An 18370-nucleotide genomic window follows, 5' to 3' on the forward strand; every position below is an offset into this window, starting at 1 on the left:
TAAAGCATGATTGCTATTGATTTCGGGTTCCCATAACAAGATGATTGAGTAATAATGTGATGATAAATTCGGTTGTAACATGATGTACGAATTTAATGAGGAAGACACACACGAATCTAGGAGGGATTAGGGTGTGTTTATGTGATTCTCCATTAACCTAATTTAAGGTTAATCACTCTCTATTTATAATGAAAGTATTTACACATTCAACCCCTCTGATGTTTAATGTGTGTAACATTAGTCCTCATAATTCCAATCATCTAATGAGAAACCCTATACTACGTCTTTAAGAGTAAATACGCCCATTATATATTTACTAGACATAGGGATTTCAGTTATCGTCAATTATCATATCAGGAATGACACATAATCAGTGACGGTCACACTAACGTGGTTCCAACATTTTTATGATGAATTTTCTTCCCACGGAGTCTCTTTCTTAAAATAGACTTGGATAGGACCTTGCGAATAGAAGACGATCCATGTTTAACGTCTTCGGGTTCAATATGTTTGATGCTGCTGTTACCAGAGTCAACGGCACGAAAAAATGCATCAAGCTCCTTCCTCCCATATTGGTCATTTATGAATGTATTTTTGAGTTGTTCCCCTAGATAGATTGAAGCTGACAACATCAACAGCCACACCCAAGCCTCTCAATCTCGATCCATAATCCTTCATATCCACACCATTCAAATCTACAAGGCTGGCAGCAAAGATACACACATAATTTGTTAGCGCCCACACACACACACATATTACACACATGCAGAAATTTTAAGCATATTACATACCTTCCAACAAGAAAAAGTATCCTTTTTTGCATATTTGGGGGACAAGGGAAATTACACAAGCAACCGGCATCAATTACTGTATTTTCAAACCACAAGCAGCCTGCACTAGATTTTATACCTGAAAAACAAGCATATATCCATATTTTTAAAATTAAATTGTGCACTAAAAATAACATTAAAAAAGACATGTATAAATATAAATATATATATATATATACGAGTATATGTGTAAATGAAAAGATAATGTGATATAAAATTTATACAACAAATTAAGAAATCAGAAAGAACGTGTATATATAATATATGAGGTTAGGGTTTATGTGGTAGGTAGACACCTAAATTTGGGTGTAGAACCCCTCACATCTTGTTTTTTTAATCATGGGTGATCAAGCATTTATAGATATATTAAAAAACTAGTATGTGAGGGTGTCTACACCCAAGCTTGGGTGTCTAACAGCCACATACTTCATTTTCCCATAATATATATATATATATATATACAGAGAGAGAGAGAGAAAATGGAGTATGTGGCTGTTAGACACCGAAGCTTGGGTGTACAACCACTCACATACTAATTTTTTTTAATATATCTATAAATGTATGCCCCCCATGCTTTTTATGGATTAAAAAAACAAGATGCGAGGGGTTCTACACCCAAGCTTTGTGTCTAACAGCCACATAAACCCTAACCTCATATATGAAAGGACCAAACTCGACTCGACCATTTAATTTTTTTTTTAAACTAAAAAGAATGTACTCAATTATAAATATCGACAGATAATTTAGCAAAACTCGTTATAAAGACCATGCACAAAAATTAGAAATTTCGGCATGACCCGTTCGTAAATTCATCGTCAAAACCTGTTACGAATTATGAGTTTTCTAAAAATACATTTCAATCACAATCCAACACATTTCTAATACAAAATGACTCAAAAAATAACCAAACCTTCTTAATTCATACACTTGACGTAATCAATAAATATACCAAAACAATTAAAGTATCATGAGCCAATAGTTCAAAGGGGTCTCTACGGGTCCTATCAATGTTACCATTTTCCGCATTTAGCTAAAGCAATCAAAATCCATAAAGCAACTTCAAGCTTCAATCATTATCACTAAACTTTGTTTTCGCTTCCGGGACAACCTATAAAAAGGGTAAAACAACTAAAAAGTAAGCAAATCTTAGTGAATAATCTTGCATACGTTTATACATACGAAGGAGGGTAATGCACAAAGGTCTATTGCATATAGCCTATGGTACCGTCGTACCATACCTATATACTCACCTTTGTACTAACGCATTACATGGATCCATATAAGCAAATGACTACAATCTCAATAAACAATATCAATGCTCCACATGAGCTATGTCCTACATGGACTATGGCCACTACTTAGGCCGGTAATCAAAGACGGTCACTACTTAGGCTCAACGCCAAATCAATAACCACACATGGAATCCACCATCATATGGTAATTGACCCAAGGCATATATAAAAGTATGCAAGAAAACTCAACTCCTCCACGACAACCAAAATCATAAATCAAGATAACCGCAAGAATACCAAATATGTATGTTTTACCTAGCAATAGATCACAAACGCATATAGGATCATCAATCACATACTAGGCCGTCTAACCATAATCACTAGCATTTAAACACCCAACCCATCATTTACCATCTTATATCAATCTTGGGTTGGTTCATCAAACATGTATCTCTTATATCATTTTCATTTGACCAAAACTTACTTTCGTACCAAAATCTTCATTTTCATATTTGACCAAGCAGACTTTAAACAAGCATAACTCAAGTTCTACTAACTCGTTTTACTTGATTCCAGTAGCCAGATTTAGATGACACATATACCTACATTTTATATTTAGTGACCAACATGTGAATTTTCTTTCAAAGGTGGCTTCTGGTCGTTTTAAAAACCAACATTGTTGCTGAAAACAGCTTTGACCTTACTGACTTCAAATGACCATAACTTGAGTTCTACACCATATTTTGACCTCATTCCAGTGGACACTTCAATCTAACACATTTAGGTACATTTTATTTTTAGTAACCAACATAAGATTTGACCCGTATAAGTGAGTTATATTCGTTTTAAAAACTCACACATAATCGTTTTTGCTGAAAATTCAGAATGACCACACTGACTTCAAAAATTCATAACTAGAGTTCTACACCATATTATGACCTAATTCCAGTGGCCACTTCAATCTAACATATAAACTTACATTTTTTTTTTAGTGATCAACAAGTGAATAATCTGATATAGAGGTGTTTCACACGTTGCAAAATCAGAGACAGAATCTGTCTAATTTTTGTTCTCACTAACACTCATCAAAACTTTCATGCACCCAATTATAAACCCCCAAATTGATTAAATTTCAAGAACCCTAACTTTTAGTAAAGCAAATTACTTATTTTAAAGAGACCCCCAATTTTCCCCAATTAAATTAATAGTAAGAACCCTAATTTCTAAAAGAAAGTAAAATTAGGTTAAAGGAAAATCATTACTTCAAGAATTCAAGAACAAGGTCAAGGATTAAAATCATAAACTCTTCTCCTACCTATTTTCTCTTAAAATTTAGCCTATACATCATACACAAAAACTCTCACTTTGAATTTATAAGGAATTGGAAGCTTATTATTGTTATTCTTGTTAAATGATTCTTGTTAGATTGAAATTGAGGAGGAAAAAAATCAAGAAAAGAAGATTAGAGAAGGTAGAAGAAGGAGAAAATGGAAGATGACTAATGAAAGAAAAGGTAGGAGTCTGGCACTCTATTGAGAAGTCACGACCCAAATTAAAATTTGGGGAAAATTCACCCGCTAGCTGCTAAGTTTCCAACTAATCCAATCCCGTATCTAAAAATAAAATACTAGTAAACTATTTTAATGTCGAAACTATATTAAAGATTAATTTTCATTGGCTTAAAATTTTAGGATGTTACATTATATATATACGAGATGGGAACCCGCGCAATGCGGCGGTGCTGGTGACAACGGGTGGTTCTAGTAGTGGTGGTGGTAAAGATGTGGTTATTAATATAAAAGTAATTGACGTAAATGGTAGTGTAGTTATTTTATAGTTAAGGGATATATCTTTAATTTGTAAATAACTTTATTAAAAATATTATAGAGATATTAGATTGAAATATTTAAATTAATTAATAAAGAAGATAGATAGCTTAAATAAATATGGGGGTAAAGTACTTTAAAGATATATTTGGTAGATTTAGTGTATGAGTTAGGACTGTGTTGAAAATTAAGGGTATTTTGAATATTTTAAAGGTAGAGAATTGAAAAGAGAGGATGGTAGTTTATTTATTAATATAGTATATATAGATATAGAAGTATATATATATACTTGGTAAGTAAAGCTCGATTTATTTATAATCAGTTGCAGGAATCCACATGCCACGAAAAATACTTGAACCCATTGAAAATAAGGTCACCTCTGTCTTAGGATTATCCAGCAGTAACAAATTACATTACATATATTAAAATAGTAACACAAACAGTTTTTTAAAAAAATATTATTTTTAATGGGAAAAGAAAAAAAAAGGCACTGATGTGACCAATATTATACCATTTTTTACATGATTTTAGTACCAATTATTCGTAATTTTTATAGTTTTATATCTAACTTTCGATGCTTTGAGGTAATGTTGAGTGTTTCCAGGTTGGAGAACGATTATACGGATGAATTGGTTGATTTCAATGATCCATGGAAGAAACGAGAGAAAGGTTCGGTTGGAATCAAGTGAAAGACGAAAAAAACAAAGTCTGGAGTTTGTAACAACCGTTAGCCATGTAATACCCGTTACGTGTGTCTCCACTGTAACGAGTTGCATAACTACCGTGACATTTCCTGAAGCTTGTAACGGGTGTTGCACGCGAATTCTTGTAACGGGTGTTACACAGGATTTTCATATATATACTGGATTAGGGTTTTGAATTACGGACGAATTTTGATAGACTTTTTCATAGTTTTCTCATAGCTTCTATTGATTAAGAGCAAACAAGTTGATAGGGTTTTTAACTTTGAAGCTTTGAATTACAATCATTGTTGCTACTGAATTTTTTCAATTTATTGGTATAATATGAATTCTTTTCTTTTGATTTGTTCTTTCATATTTAATATGAGTGACTAATCACTTTATCATCCATCTTGATGTAGCAAAACAATATGTACGGTTGCATTATTTTATTAATTCAAGTTGATTTCAATTATCGTTGTATCGAGATGTTGATAATTTAATTTCTTATCAGTTATTATTTTGATATTGGTGATATATGTGTTCCTCGTTAGTGGTACTAGTTAAATATGTATGTGATTTCAGTTAATTATCTATAATCAATTGTCACTAGTTCATAGTATGATAGTGAATGTCATTTTAATAAAAGGAGTTATTTTGTCAACGTGTTGTATAGCGGTTGGTGGTATCACGTTATCTTCGTATAGACACAATTGTTAATTTGATAGTCAAACAAACTAGTTGGTTAGGGAAATTGTTTTAAGCATTGGTGGTAAAGGCTTTTACAAAGGAACTGATTAATTAGGTGATTAAAATGATTTTACAAACGTTGGTGGTACCAGTTTGTGTCTTTATTTTGTCACGATTATCTTTGTCAACTTAATTGAATTTGAACCTCATTTATGTGCAATCTGAACATGTTGTCGAGCGAAATCAAGATGGATGTCTTTTCAAAAGATTTTCAAAACAAACTCTCTTTTCGTTTAATCCAAAAGGATTACTAACTGTTGCAACGTGACAATTCTGTCACAAAACTCCCTTTTATTTGAATTACTTATTTTAACAATTGCTTAATTAAGTCATTGTGTTCGACCTCGTATTTGCCAAGTCAACTATATTGCATATGATCGGGTACACTGCCCGCAAGTATATAGTAGACAGTAACTCGTGCTATAAATTTTAAGAGTAGAAAATACACATCAGGCACATACCGCCAATTTAGTTTTGCAATAATGTTTAAGAGCAACAATTTGAGACTCATAGGTACCACGAACATATGCCTCATCTGAATTGTCGATACATACAACTATAAACTGTATGTCATCAAATCATATCAAATCAAATATGAATCAGTTATTGAAAAATTATATACTCGTATCATATGTGTGTATGTAGGCCGAGATACCTCGCCATCTGCCATATGCCAGAAAACGAATTGGGGATCAAAGTATCAAGATCAATCTACAACTTCTCTGCAAAATGTAAATCAACGAACTAATCTTTTGATTTGTCGGCCATCGAATACTAACTACCGTTGGGGCCTCGGTGTCGGAAAAGGGGACTGGGAAGGCTTTCGGTGATGAATGCCTAGGAGAGAGAAACAAATTAACCAATGGGGGCACCTGATTTGACGTGAAAAATCGCGTCAGAACAACTCGTGTCTCGTCCGGATCAGAACATTTGAGCTATGTATATTTCGGGGCATTCGGGCATATTATTTTATCTATGCGATTCTATTGGGCCATAATCACGGTTACAAACATATTGGGTTATAGCCCGTCTTACTTTTGTGTTTTCTTGAACATAGCCCATTTACTTAATCATACCACTCGTGTATTAAATTTTATGAATCTATCATCCATTAATTCAACACATATCCAACAAATGAACTTAGCTCAACTGGCAGATGCATCACTGTTTTTTTTTTTCACAGGTCTTGGGTTCAACTCTTAAGAGTGACAAGCTTGTGGTTTTTTTTGCCTGAATCACCTGTAATGGCTTATGATCTACATCTCGTAATCTAGAGAAACATGCAGAGCTTCACCATTATACAGTGACGTGTTCCCTGATGTCGAATACCGACTAATTGTTACAAAAAAAAACACACAACATATCCGTTTTGGTTCATTTTTTCTATTTCACAAACTCGGCAAGAAGCAAATAATGATAAAATAATAATGAAAATAATAATAATGATGGAAAAGGAATATAAGGCTGTTACATAGTCAACTTGAATAAAAAACCCCATCACAGCCCTTATGAATTTTATGTATTAAAAATTAAGATGTGAGGAATTTATCACCCATATTGAGTGTACTTTTTTTTTTCCAAATAATAATAATAATAATAATTCATAATCAAGTGTTTGTCAAAATTAGATACAACCATAAAGTAGTTATATATATCGCCGAAGATCTCATAAAAGTGTCTACTTTGTTTCTTAGTTTATTACATTAGATTGAATTTTATTTATGAATAACTAGCACGTTACTCGCACAATGCGGCGATGGTCGTTACAATGCCGTTGTAGTGGGAGGCCGAGTGTTAGTGGTGGAGACGGTGTCGAGTGGTGTGAATAATTGATGTAAATGGTTAATGAAAATATATTAAAGAATAAAGGATTGATAGTGTAAATTAATCATTAATGTTATGGTGTAGTGTATATTGAAATATTTTAAGGGGTGTTAAGTGAAAATATTATATATTTTCAACACTTTCATAAATAAAAGGGCTATTTCTTTTATAATATAGTATAGATAGATAAATTATTTCAAACAAATTAATAATGTCCATAAAAAATGATAAATAGATTCTCTATATATTTAATCCATATCGGACCAATCAAAATGTCACTCTCAATTCACTTTTGTTTTCTTTCCGCATGTTACGTTCAAAACAATGATTCCCGAGTCAATTATGATATTTACAAATATTAATAACATATATATACACCTTGCATCAAAATTTGTACTTTTTCGGATTTTGTCCTAATCATAACTTCCTAAAATGATATAACTAACCTTATCACTAATTTCTCTTGAGACCTTAGAAACAAGAATGGCACCATGGATACTACCCTTGCTCTATTCACTAATACTTTTACAATCTAGTACCTCATCGTTTGCAAAGTTTCAACCGAGGTACTTCCCTTCTTCGATCATCGGGCCTTCAACACGATCTGTTGCTAGCAATAGCGAGCCTTACAAAACGAAATACTTCACACAAATCCTTGATCACTTCAATTACATCCCACAAAGTTATCAAACCTTTCAACAACGATATTTGATCAATGACACCTTTTGGGGTGGTCCTAACGCTCCAATTTTCGTGTACACAGGGAATGAAGGAAATATTGAATGGTTTGCTCAAAACACTGGTTTCATGTACGACATCGCACCTGAATTCAAAGCTCTTCTCGTGTTCATAGAGGTAACAATTAAGTCGTCAAATCTTCATACATTGATTTTGTCATATGTCTTTCTTGATAAAAAGTAGTGGCATATATATAGAGAGAGGGAGAAAAAAAAAAATTACACACCTAATTAAGTTTTGTATCGGACAACTAACCTTATATGACCATCCACATATATAATAGTACGTGCTGGATAGGTTTCTAAACTTAGAAATTAAAGTAACATTGATTAATACATATAGCATAGGTACTATGGAAAATCAATACCATATGGAGGTGATAAAAAGAAAGCATACAAGAATTCAAAGAATCTTGGATACTTGAGCTCAACACAAGCGATGGCTGATTATGCAACACTCATTATTGATCTTAAAAACAACTTGACAGCCACAAACTCTCCTGTTGTTGTCTTTGGAGGTTCCTATGGTGGAAGTATGCTAGCTACCTCTCTTTATTACTATATTAATTGATTTATTATTTGAAATATATACATTTCTTTTATTCATTATTAAGATTCTTAAATCAATATATGGCTATTAAATTGAAGTTAAATAGTACTCAATAATATGTATGTTGTTCTTATATATGTACGTGCAGTGTTGGCAGCATGGTTCAGACTAAAGTATCCACATGTAGCCATTGGAGCATTGTCATCTTCTTCACCAATCCTTCAATTTGAAAACATTACATCTCAATATAGCTTCAACAATATCATTACACAAGACTTTAGGGTACTTTTTTAACTTCTTTTTTATGTCACATATACGTAGCAATTGAAGTTTTAATTTCTTTTTTATGCTTATATATAATATGGACGAGAAAAGATATCAGTTAAACGAATCTGACTAATTAATATGGGATCAATCAATAGTACATACATTTGTGTCATTGACATTCGATCAAAATTAGTAATAAACCTAGCTAAAGGTAGATTTTCGACCACAATACTATATATAATTATTATTAATTAGTATTATAATATAATAAATAATAATTATATTTATATGTTCATTGTGTACGTGATATAATCTAGCTAATTATATTAATATCTAATCGTTATCATCGATCAGAGCGAAAGTGAGAACTGTTATAAGGTAATAAAGGGGTCGTGGAAACAAATCGAGGACACGGCTAGCTCACACGGGGGACTTGAATTACTTCGAAAATCATTTCATATATGCAAGTAAGCTATTTAAGTTGCTACCCGTACGTACGTAGTAGTTGAAGTTTTCATAAATTGTTAGCAATATATAATTAAACTACTTCAACTAATTAATCTATATTATTTGTACGTGTTGCAGAAATTATATAAGTGGAGATGCTATCGAAGGTTGGCTTTCAACCGCATTTGTCTATACATCAATGACGGATTATCCAACTTCATCTAGTTTTCTTGCTCCATTGCCGGCTTATCCTATCAAACAAGTTAGTTCCGGTTTAATTTAATAATTATTTCTTATATTAATTAATTTGAAACAAAAAGTGAATTATATGTTAGATGAAAATTTGTAACCATCAACTTAAAAGTCAGCATTAGTATATGTACGTGATTCACGTTTCAATAAAAGTTTTTGTTATTGGATGGCCAAGCTAGTTGTGAATATATAATTTTTCTTGAGACAAATTAAATGGGGAAACATTATTGTTTATTTATTAGTTAAAGTTAATTAATTAATTAAATATTTCCAAAGATAAAATAAATAACATGCATGTGACCCTAAAACCAACAATTTCAAACCAAACCAGAGATAGCATCACGTACATGTGATTGATTGATCGTAAATATTGGAAAGAGCAATAAGTGATTAATTATTATAATGTATACGGTATACCTATCCTTTATACGGAGTATGTATTAATGTATATATGTTTAATCATAATTTAAACTTTTATGGCTTACATGTTTAGTACGAGTATATAATAAGGTTAGTAAGACTATGAAACATATAAACTATGGAACTTAAAAGTTACGAAACTTTAGTTATTATTTCTCCTTAACATGCTTGACAAATGCATATGATTCTTTAGAGTTTAATGAGGTTTCATATAATCATCTCACCAAAATTTTTTTCTTTTTTTTTTTTTAATTTATATAAAAAAAAGTACATTGTCGTCTTCCATGGGTTTTGATCCTCAATACCTCGACGATTTATGGGAGAGGTTATGATGTAGGCAGACATCACCTCTTCCAAAGTAGAGACCATGCTTTCAGTTTCTACCTAAATGATAGAAAAGGACTTTCGACCATTTTGCATGAGATGAGGATTGAACCCTTGACCTCTCTCTCCAGAATTCAGGATATTTACCACTGATCTAGACCATGCTGCTTTAAAGTAACTTATAATGCCGTCTTTCACAGGGTTTTTTTTATTTATATAACTTTGTTATATCATTTATGTTGCTTTAAAGTATCTCTCAATGCTGTCTTACATTAACTTTTATATTACACAACTTAACATAACCAAGTGGGTGTGGTCCATCAAATTACTCATACCATCGTTCATAGAAATGAAATGGTTCATGAATACGACTTTTATATCACTATCACCACTTGTAATGCACGTTTATTCTATGCATTTGTATGAAAATTTTTACTTTTTTAAATCCAATTTGTCCGCATCAGGATTTAATTTGTCTAACTCGATCTATTGTACATAGATGTGCAAGGCGATTGATAATCCTTCTCTCGGAAACGACACATTTGCAAAGTTGTATCAGGCAGCTAACATTTACTACAACTACACCGGGGACGTTCCGTGTTTTGATTTAGCTGATGATTCCGACCCTCATGACCTAGGAGGCTGGCAATGGCAGGTAGCAAATATTTTCACGATTTTATAAATAACAAAACATCTGCTGTTGACTTTGCAAATTTAAATAATATTCTCATTGGATTTGGGCCAGGCCTGTACAGAAATGGTAATGCCAACAAGTGGAAATAATAAAGAGAGTATATTTCCTGTCTCAGCATATAGCTACACGGGCCATGCCCAATACTGTGAAGCAGCTTATAATATCCAGCCCAGGCCCACTTGGATTACTACAGAATTTGGTGGCCATGTATGTTTACGTTATCTCCTTCTACCTTTTCATTTTTATTACAATGCAAAGCTTGTTTTATAAAGTGACACTTCAGTTGGCTAATACACACAACTCTTGAAATAACGCATTTTAAATAACCGTAGAGTCAAACAAATTGCAATTTAAGTTTATGGAAATTTAGATACTTGAGGAATGATTATCATCATTCTATCTAAGATCTTAAAAAAATTGTTCATTTTATATATTAAATACGCGGTATATCTAATTAAGTTGCTCGTGGTATTCTTTTGCTGAAAGTAAAATTCACAAAGCTTAAAAAACTTTTTTTTAAAAAAGTTCCACAGAGTAACACAAGTATTTTAGTAAAAAGTAGTACTAACATTTATTTATTTATTTTTGTTATTGTAAGTTGAAAAGAATTACAGTACTGCATTTTAAAATTGATCTAACATTTGTATGAATTTGCAATTTCATATGACACCAGGATATTGCGAAAGTATTAAAGCGTTTTGGGAGCAATATAATATTTTTCAATGGTTTACGAGACCCTTGGAGTGGTGGCGGGTATCTCTCATCCCTTTTATCGATATTGATTAATAATATTCAGATCAAGTGTGAATTTTTATAATACTAATACATATCTTTTATTTGTAAATACAAACTCTAGGGTGCTAAAGAATATATCAAAAAGCATTATTGCCATAGTTGAGAAAGAAGGTAAGCAAATTATATTGTGAATATATTAGTTTGATCATCATTATTCTGGTTTTGTGTTTCCTAAGGAGACAATCAAAAATATACATGTTCAAAGGTAAGGAAGTAGACTTCGATCATAGAATTTTCAAGTTAAAATAAGTCAAATTACGAAAAGTAGGTAGTATAGAAAATAAAATAATTTTTAAGGGCTGTAGAGCTCTACTGGTTAGGCTGACCAGATTGGGCTAAAACTAAGTCCTGTTGGGCTTTATCGGGCTATTTTTCCTTGATGTAATATGTTAATTCGAGATAGCATATTTTAAGAATATTAAGATTTAAATAAATAATGTTGTAATAGTATCTTTAGCGTTATCTTCTCAATTATTTTCCATTTCAACTTATAAACGTCAAGAAGTTATGATACGAAATGTTTAAAAAACGACAACGAATAGGAAAATTGACAATATTTAAAGGATGTTTGATATGTGCTTAAGAAGAAAAAAAAAACTTAAAAAAATAATACAGTATTAATAAGATATAATATAACTTTAACATAATTTATTACTTTTTACTTTTATAATTCAATGTTGCAATATATGTAATTCAAAATGTATAAGATTTGTTACATAATCAGACTTTTTTAAAAATTTTTAAAATTAGGCTTTTTTTTTTTAATTATCATTTATTAATTTTTAGAGTAGCCTGGGCTTTCGGCCTTTGGATTGTTTCGGGCTATTTTGGGTTTGGTTAGAAATGTCCCGCCCAAACTTTTATTTACTGTATAATTTAAGGTCTTATGACATTCAAGCCAGGTTGGGATTTGTGCACCTCAAGTTAGTATATATACAGGTACTCTTAAGAATTTATAATTTGGAAATTCATAATTCGAGCATGCATGTCATGGCAGGGGCACACCATGTTGACCTAAGATTTGCAACCGATAAAGATCCTAAATGGCTTCGAGATGTAAGAAAGAAAGAAATCAGTATTCTCAAGGATTGGATCTCGGAATACTATCACAACAATTTGGCTGATTCCTACACAAACTAGAGTAACATACAAACCGTCTATCGGCACACAGATATGCGTATATTTTTGCTTTTAATTGTACAATGAGATGGATTTTTTTATTTTCTATTTTTAACCTTTTTATTTCATACTCTCATAAGCATACGTCCGTATTTAAACGAATTTTGAGATAGCATCCGATCAATACGTGATGGTTAGCAATAGTTTATAAAAAATATTTAGATTTTGATATAATTCAAATATATATACAAATAAAATTCATTAAATTTAGTGTGACAACTTGAATTTAAACCTTTGCACTTGAAAGTACGAGAAAGAGAATAAAAGCCATATAGTAATTAGATTTATGTCTGTGTTAAATATACGGGTTGCTTATGAAATTTTTAATATATGATAAATTGTTAAATAATTTTAAAATATTGAACGTCTATATTGTATTTCATCTTATCTAAATTTTTTTTACATGAATAATAATTGTTTATATTTTTTGATTTGACATTTGTCGCTTATTATTACCTTAAGATATTTTTTGATTTAACTCGATTCGCAGCGTACAATTGTTCGTACTTAATACCCGGATGTTGTAAGCACAGATCAACTTTTGAAAAAAATAGTTAATAATTAACAACTGATCGAATTACTAATTTAAAACGTTTAGTTATGTAATTATAAGTTATATAAATTAAGTATTTAGTCATAATAAATGGTTTCGTCAGGTCGATAATTAGATATCTGGTGCTTTGATACAATAAAAATTAACCTGAGTGGTTTATCTAGTCGATTTGGGCCAACTTGTTTACCAAAAGCAACCAAACCATAGCACCATATGTCCATATGGTCTATACCTCAAGTTTAAGTTTATGTTGTGACTAAACATATTATTACATCTTCATGTTTTTAGATGGATTAATATGGAGCGTTTTAGCGTCTACATGATCAGTTATTATAATAAAACAAGTGTAAGCATAAACTTATGATTAAAAATTATTTATATATGAACATATGACTGAAAACTATTTATATATAAACATATAGGGAAAAGTGAGTATAAGGTTGTTATACATCCAATTTGGGTGAAAAACCTCTCACATACTAATATTTTAATATTTTAAATAAATACATGGCCCCCCATGATTTTTACCTTTTAAAAAAAGGTATGTGAGGGGTTTTTCACCCAATTTGGGTGCCTAACAGCATCCGATTTTCTCCCCCCATAAACACCATCCACCACCGCCCCAATTACCATCATCCACCGTCGCAATCCACTTTCTATGTACGCTATCCCCCATAAACATCATCCACTGCCGCCGGCTTATTTTTTTTTTCTTTTTCATCGTCGCCGCCCCACAAACCACCATCAAACCACCGGCGCTTTTTTCTTATTCCCCGCTGCATCGCGCGGGTACAACGCTAGTATATATATATATATATATAGGTTCTAGGTAAAATAAAACAAGTATTGAAGTAAAACAAATAAAACAATATATTTTTCTTCACTAACAATCATTGTGTATCAATATATATATATATATATATATATGAATCTCTATGCATCAATTTTATCATGATCTAAGGGTCAAGATTTTCTCTTATTTGTTTTACTTTAATACTTATTTTACAATAATTATCCCATATATATATACTCTATATTAAAAATTATATGGGGGTGTTGAAAAGTTAACATAAATATCCCCATTCTTTCTTTCTCTTTCCAAAACAACACACACAAAATATTCTTTCTTATGGTATACCAAAATAATACACACCCCTTTATTTCTGTGAATAACCACCGTCATTGTCCATCATTACCAACACTCTGGCAACCGTCGTCCATAATATCTGTCGCAACGCGCGAATACCATGCTCGTAATAGTAAATATAAATTGATATTGTTTACGGAGTATATATACAAATATATTTTTAATATATTTATAATTTTTTTTGAAAAGTAAACTTTTATTTACTATCACATGATCCGGCAAATCGCCGGCTGTATATTCACAAATAGATGCATAAGTAGTGACCCGAAACAAGCTAGAATACATATGTCATGTTGGCATTGAAAGTCGTGTAACAATATAATTTAACCGCTTGGAAGCCACGATGAGTTATCTGAATATATGTAGATCTGATACAATGTTTGTAGTCCAAATAACATGCAATGATTCCAAGGCAAATTACAGTTTTGAAAAGCATTATAATATGTATTATCCATTCATATTTAATAATGGAAACTCTTGGTCAGCGAAGTTTCACGTCTACACCAAATAAGAGAGCTAGGAACATAATAATAATAATAATAATAATAATAATAATGATGATGATGATGAAAATATACTAGATACTTACGGGGAAAAGTTAATTAGGTAAAACATTGCAGTACTTATCTAGATAAAGTATGAGATATTATATAAAATTCATGATGGTTTATATAAAATTCAAAGAGGTTATGTATATTTATCAAATTCAAAGGTTTAATCTGTAAAATTTTTTTAATATGACAATATCTAAAATTAGATAAAATCTGCGGTACAGATCATTTTTCCTATACTTATATAGCATGTCTATACTCTATAAAAACCTGAGCTAAACAATATACACGTGTTTATGATCGAAGAAGTTGTTTCTATTGGGTGTGTTATTTTGATTTAATTTTGATATATGATAATAAAATAATATACTCGTGTTACATATCTTGAGGAGCTAAGGCAGCTGTTCAAGTTCCTGTCGGAGGAGCTTTGTGTACGTGTTTGATTGTTAATTTATGTTTTTATATATACCTCGATCAATATCTTCTTAAATCTGAAATAAATAGCAAGTGAAACGAAATATATAAGTAGAGAAAGATGCACTGGAAAAATGCAACTTGCCACGAGGATATATAACATTTAGCATAGCATTTTATTTTTAAACAATAAACATATACATATCTATATCTATACTTCTTTATAAAGAAAACTAACTTAAAGTAATTAAGAATATAATAAGTTTAAAATGTCCTTCAACTTAGAGGGTGTTTGGAAATACGTTTTGAAGTAATTATCTGATTATTACGTTCGTAAAACGCAAATAATCTAAAAAAGTGTTTGTGTGAAAAAGTGATTATCTGTTATGAAAACGCAGTTTTAAAGAAGCATGTACCTACCTGCTTTTTCAAAACGCAGTTTTGAAAACGTATAATCTATTTTGAAAACGTAAAATCTTTTTTGTAATCACAATAACAAACATCCCCTTAATATATCTTTCTATACTCACCTCTACAGTAGGACTAAATTACCCTTAGGAAAACTTTACACTCTCAATTCTATCTTCCAAATCTATCTCTATCACACACCAAAAAAAAAAACCATTGCTTTCTCAGACGATCGTTTTCTCCAAAACCGCAACAACGCGCGAGCACAAGACTAGTATTATTAAAATTTCCATAAAACCATATATATAAACCGGCTAAATTTTAAGTACCGATTGTGAATAATAACTCGTCATACCTCCATAGAGTACTAAACCCCAAACAATTACCCATTATTTCTAACAACTTTCCAAAAAATTTATTTTCCTTTTTTTTTTATCAGATCATCACGAATACATCAAAAGACCAGATCCATGTATTCAAATGTCAATGAGAATCAAGAAATACCGCCCTTCCTGTTCTTATTATTGATAACTTGATACACCATTAATTCTATAATATGAGAATTATTTAATATATATCGAAAAATTAAGGCATTAAGCTATTTAAAAAGAAGAATTAAACATAGATTTGAAAGTTATGAACTACGGGGATTATACATTTTTTGATAATAAAATAAAAATAAAAATATACTCCGTATATGTCTAATTTCTGGCCGCACACGACGTGTCGGTGTTAATAATTTGGCCACACCGGCCACCTGAACCGGTGGTTCCCAATGCAGCTTGGGTGATTGGTCTTTCTATTTAGCGTGCAGGTTGTTTCCCTTGGAACTTGTTGACTTCTAAATTTAGAAATACTTTAAAATGATGATGTACTCTTTTTTTTGTTAAACAAATACAAACGATAAAGTAGTATTTTTGGAAATTCATGAAATATCTACAACCCCCAAGTTGTCTTCTTGTTCCAAAATTTCCCAGCAAATTGAAGTTTATGCTATAAAATTAAAATTATGCTTGGCACGTTCAATTCATATTGTATTAATTTGTAGACTCGAAAATAAATAATATATCCCTTTTTTGCATCCGAATGTAAATCCACATTACTAACTACAAAGGGGTGTTTGAAATTGTGTTGTAAAATGATTATCTAATTATTATGTTTATAAAACGTAAATAATTTAAAAAAGTGTTTGTATGAAAAAGTGATTATTGATTATGAAAACGCAGTTTTGGAGAAACATGTATTTGAAAACGTATAATTTATTTTGAAAAAGCAGATTTTGTTTTCTTCACACCCCCTAAGTGATACTTTTCTTTGTAATATTATTTTAGTTTACTTTTTTGCTTTAGTTTTTAATAGGAATTAAAACAAGGAAAATAATTAGATCGTTGAAGGTCAAGATCTTCAACCCTTTTTATTGACTATATGTATATTCTGTTCTATTTTTTTGATTATTTATATCAACCTATCTACATAGATCCAAACTAAGGTTACATCGTTTTCATGGTTTGTTTGTATGCAAGGACGTGGTCATCAATTTTTTAATTTTTATAATTATTACAATTCTTATTTTGAAGCCATGTACGTATATGTATGTGTAGGATTTTTTTCGATAAGTGTTTAGAGTTATTATATATTCTAAGTGAAGAGATAATGGTTTAAAATGTGGAGTTAATAATTATAAAAAAGAAAATCGATATACATTATGATAAGATTTATCTATGTAATTTTTAACATGGTTGCAAGCACTCTAAAACAAAAGATGAATTAATGGCATATGTTGGTAGTTTTGTTTACATGTAACGAAAGAAAGTGAAAAGTCATAAGTTGATCATGTTATCAGTTTTGGCTTTGTGCTCTTTCCCAAATGAGTCGTGCATTTCGAGCTCTATAGTACTCTTTTTCCTATGAATGGTGAACTTTGGCTAATTTGTACGTACGTACTATATTATTCCAAATAGTTGATTTAAAAGCTTGCCGACAATAAGAAAAGCTTCAAACTAGGACTCAGTTTCTGCTTGGATTCGAAGGGAATTTGTTGGAATATGCAACTAAAAAAAACGATTTGAAGTTTTTTCATTGTAAAATAACAGTAAAAAATATTTCAAAAATATGTATGACTGCCGTGAAATCTTTTCGATCGTTTTTCCTCCTTAAATTATTTTATTTTCATATAGAAGATTCTGATCTTAATTTATACGATTGTCTTATAGATATATAACTTTAACTTTCAAATATATGTAAACAAAACCTGAGATTAAACTGTTTGAAACAAATTAGAAATTTATATTGATAATTTCTCTGCTTATGGATACGTCATACGTGCTAACAACATTTTTATTGAATTGAATGGACACAGAAAGCATATATATATTGTGGAAGTGACAGAGGTCGACATTATCATCATAATCACAGCTCTCATAGATATAATTGTATAAAGTAAGTGGCCAGTAGTCACAGCAAATTGTATATTGTACCTTCACAATTGAG

At 31.0% G+C, this 18370-nt stretch overlaps 1 protein-coding gene across 1 annotated transcript; it reads left to right on the forward strand.

The window, feature by feature from the left end:
- The first annotated feature begins 7602 nt into the window (after positions 1 to 7602).
- On the forward strand, positions 7603 to 12875 carry LOC122584731 (lysosomal Pro-X carboxypeptidase-like). Its single transcript, XM_043756783.1, has 10 exons — positions 7603 to 7997; positions 8223 to 8412; positions 8578 to 8711; positions 9051 to 9163; positions 9282 to 9405; positions 10639 to 10794; positions 10885 to 11040; positions 11507 to 11586; positions 11690 to 11739; positions 12626 to 12875. Exons 1-10 carry the CDS (start codon positions 7626 to 7628, stop codon positions 12766 to 12768), a joined length of 1518 nt encoding a protein of 505 aa, XP_043612718.1. The 5' UTR covers positions 7603 to 7625; the 3' UTR covers positions 12769 to 12875.
- The last annotated feature ends 5495 nt before the right edge of the window (positions 12876 to 18370 follow it).

This window comes from Erigeron canadensis, chromosome 1 (assembly GCF_010389155.1).
Source record: "Erigeron canadensis isolate Cc75 chromosome 1, C_canadensis_v1, whole genome shotgun sequence".
NCBI lineage: Eukaryota > Viridiplantae > Streptophyta > Magnoliopsida > Asterales > Asteraceae > Erigeron > Erigeron canadensis.

Bases quoted from the DNA above. Each gene is read 5' to 3' on its own strand.
- LOC122584731 (XM_043756783.1), top strand. From the start codon at position 7,626: ATGGCACCATGGATACTACCCTTGCTCTATTCACTAATACTTTTACAA. The intron at 8,413-8,577 runs GTATGCTAGCTA...ATGTACGTGCAG, and splicing joins TGGAGGTTCCTATGGTGGAA to TGTTGGCAGCATGGTTCAGA. The intron at 11,587-11,689 runs GTATCTCTCATC...TACAAACTCTAG, and splicing joins GACCCTTGGAGTGGTGGCGG to GGTGCTAAAGAATATATCAA.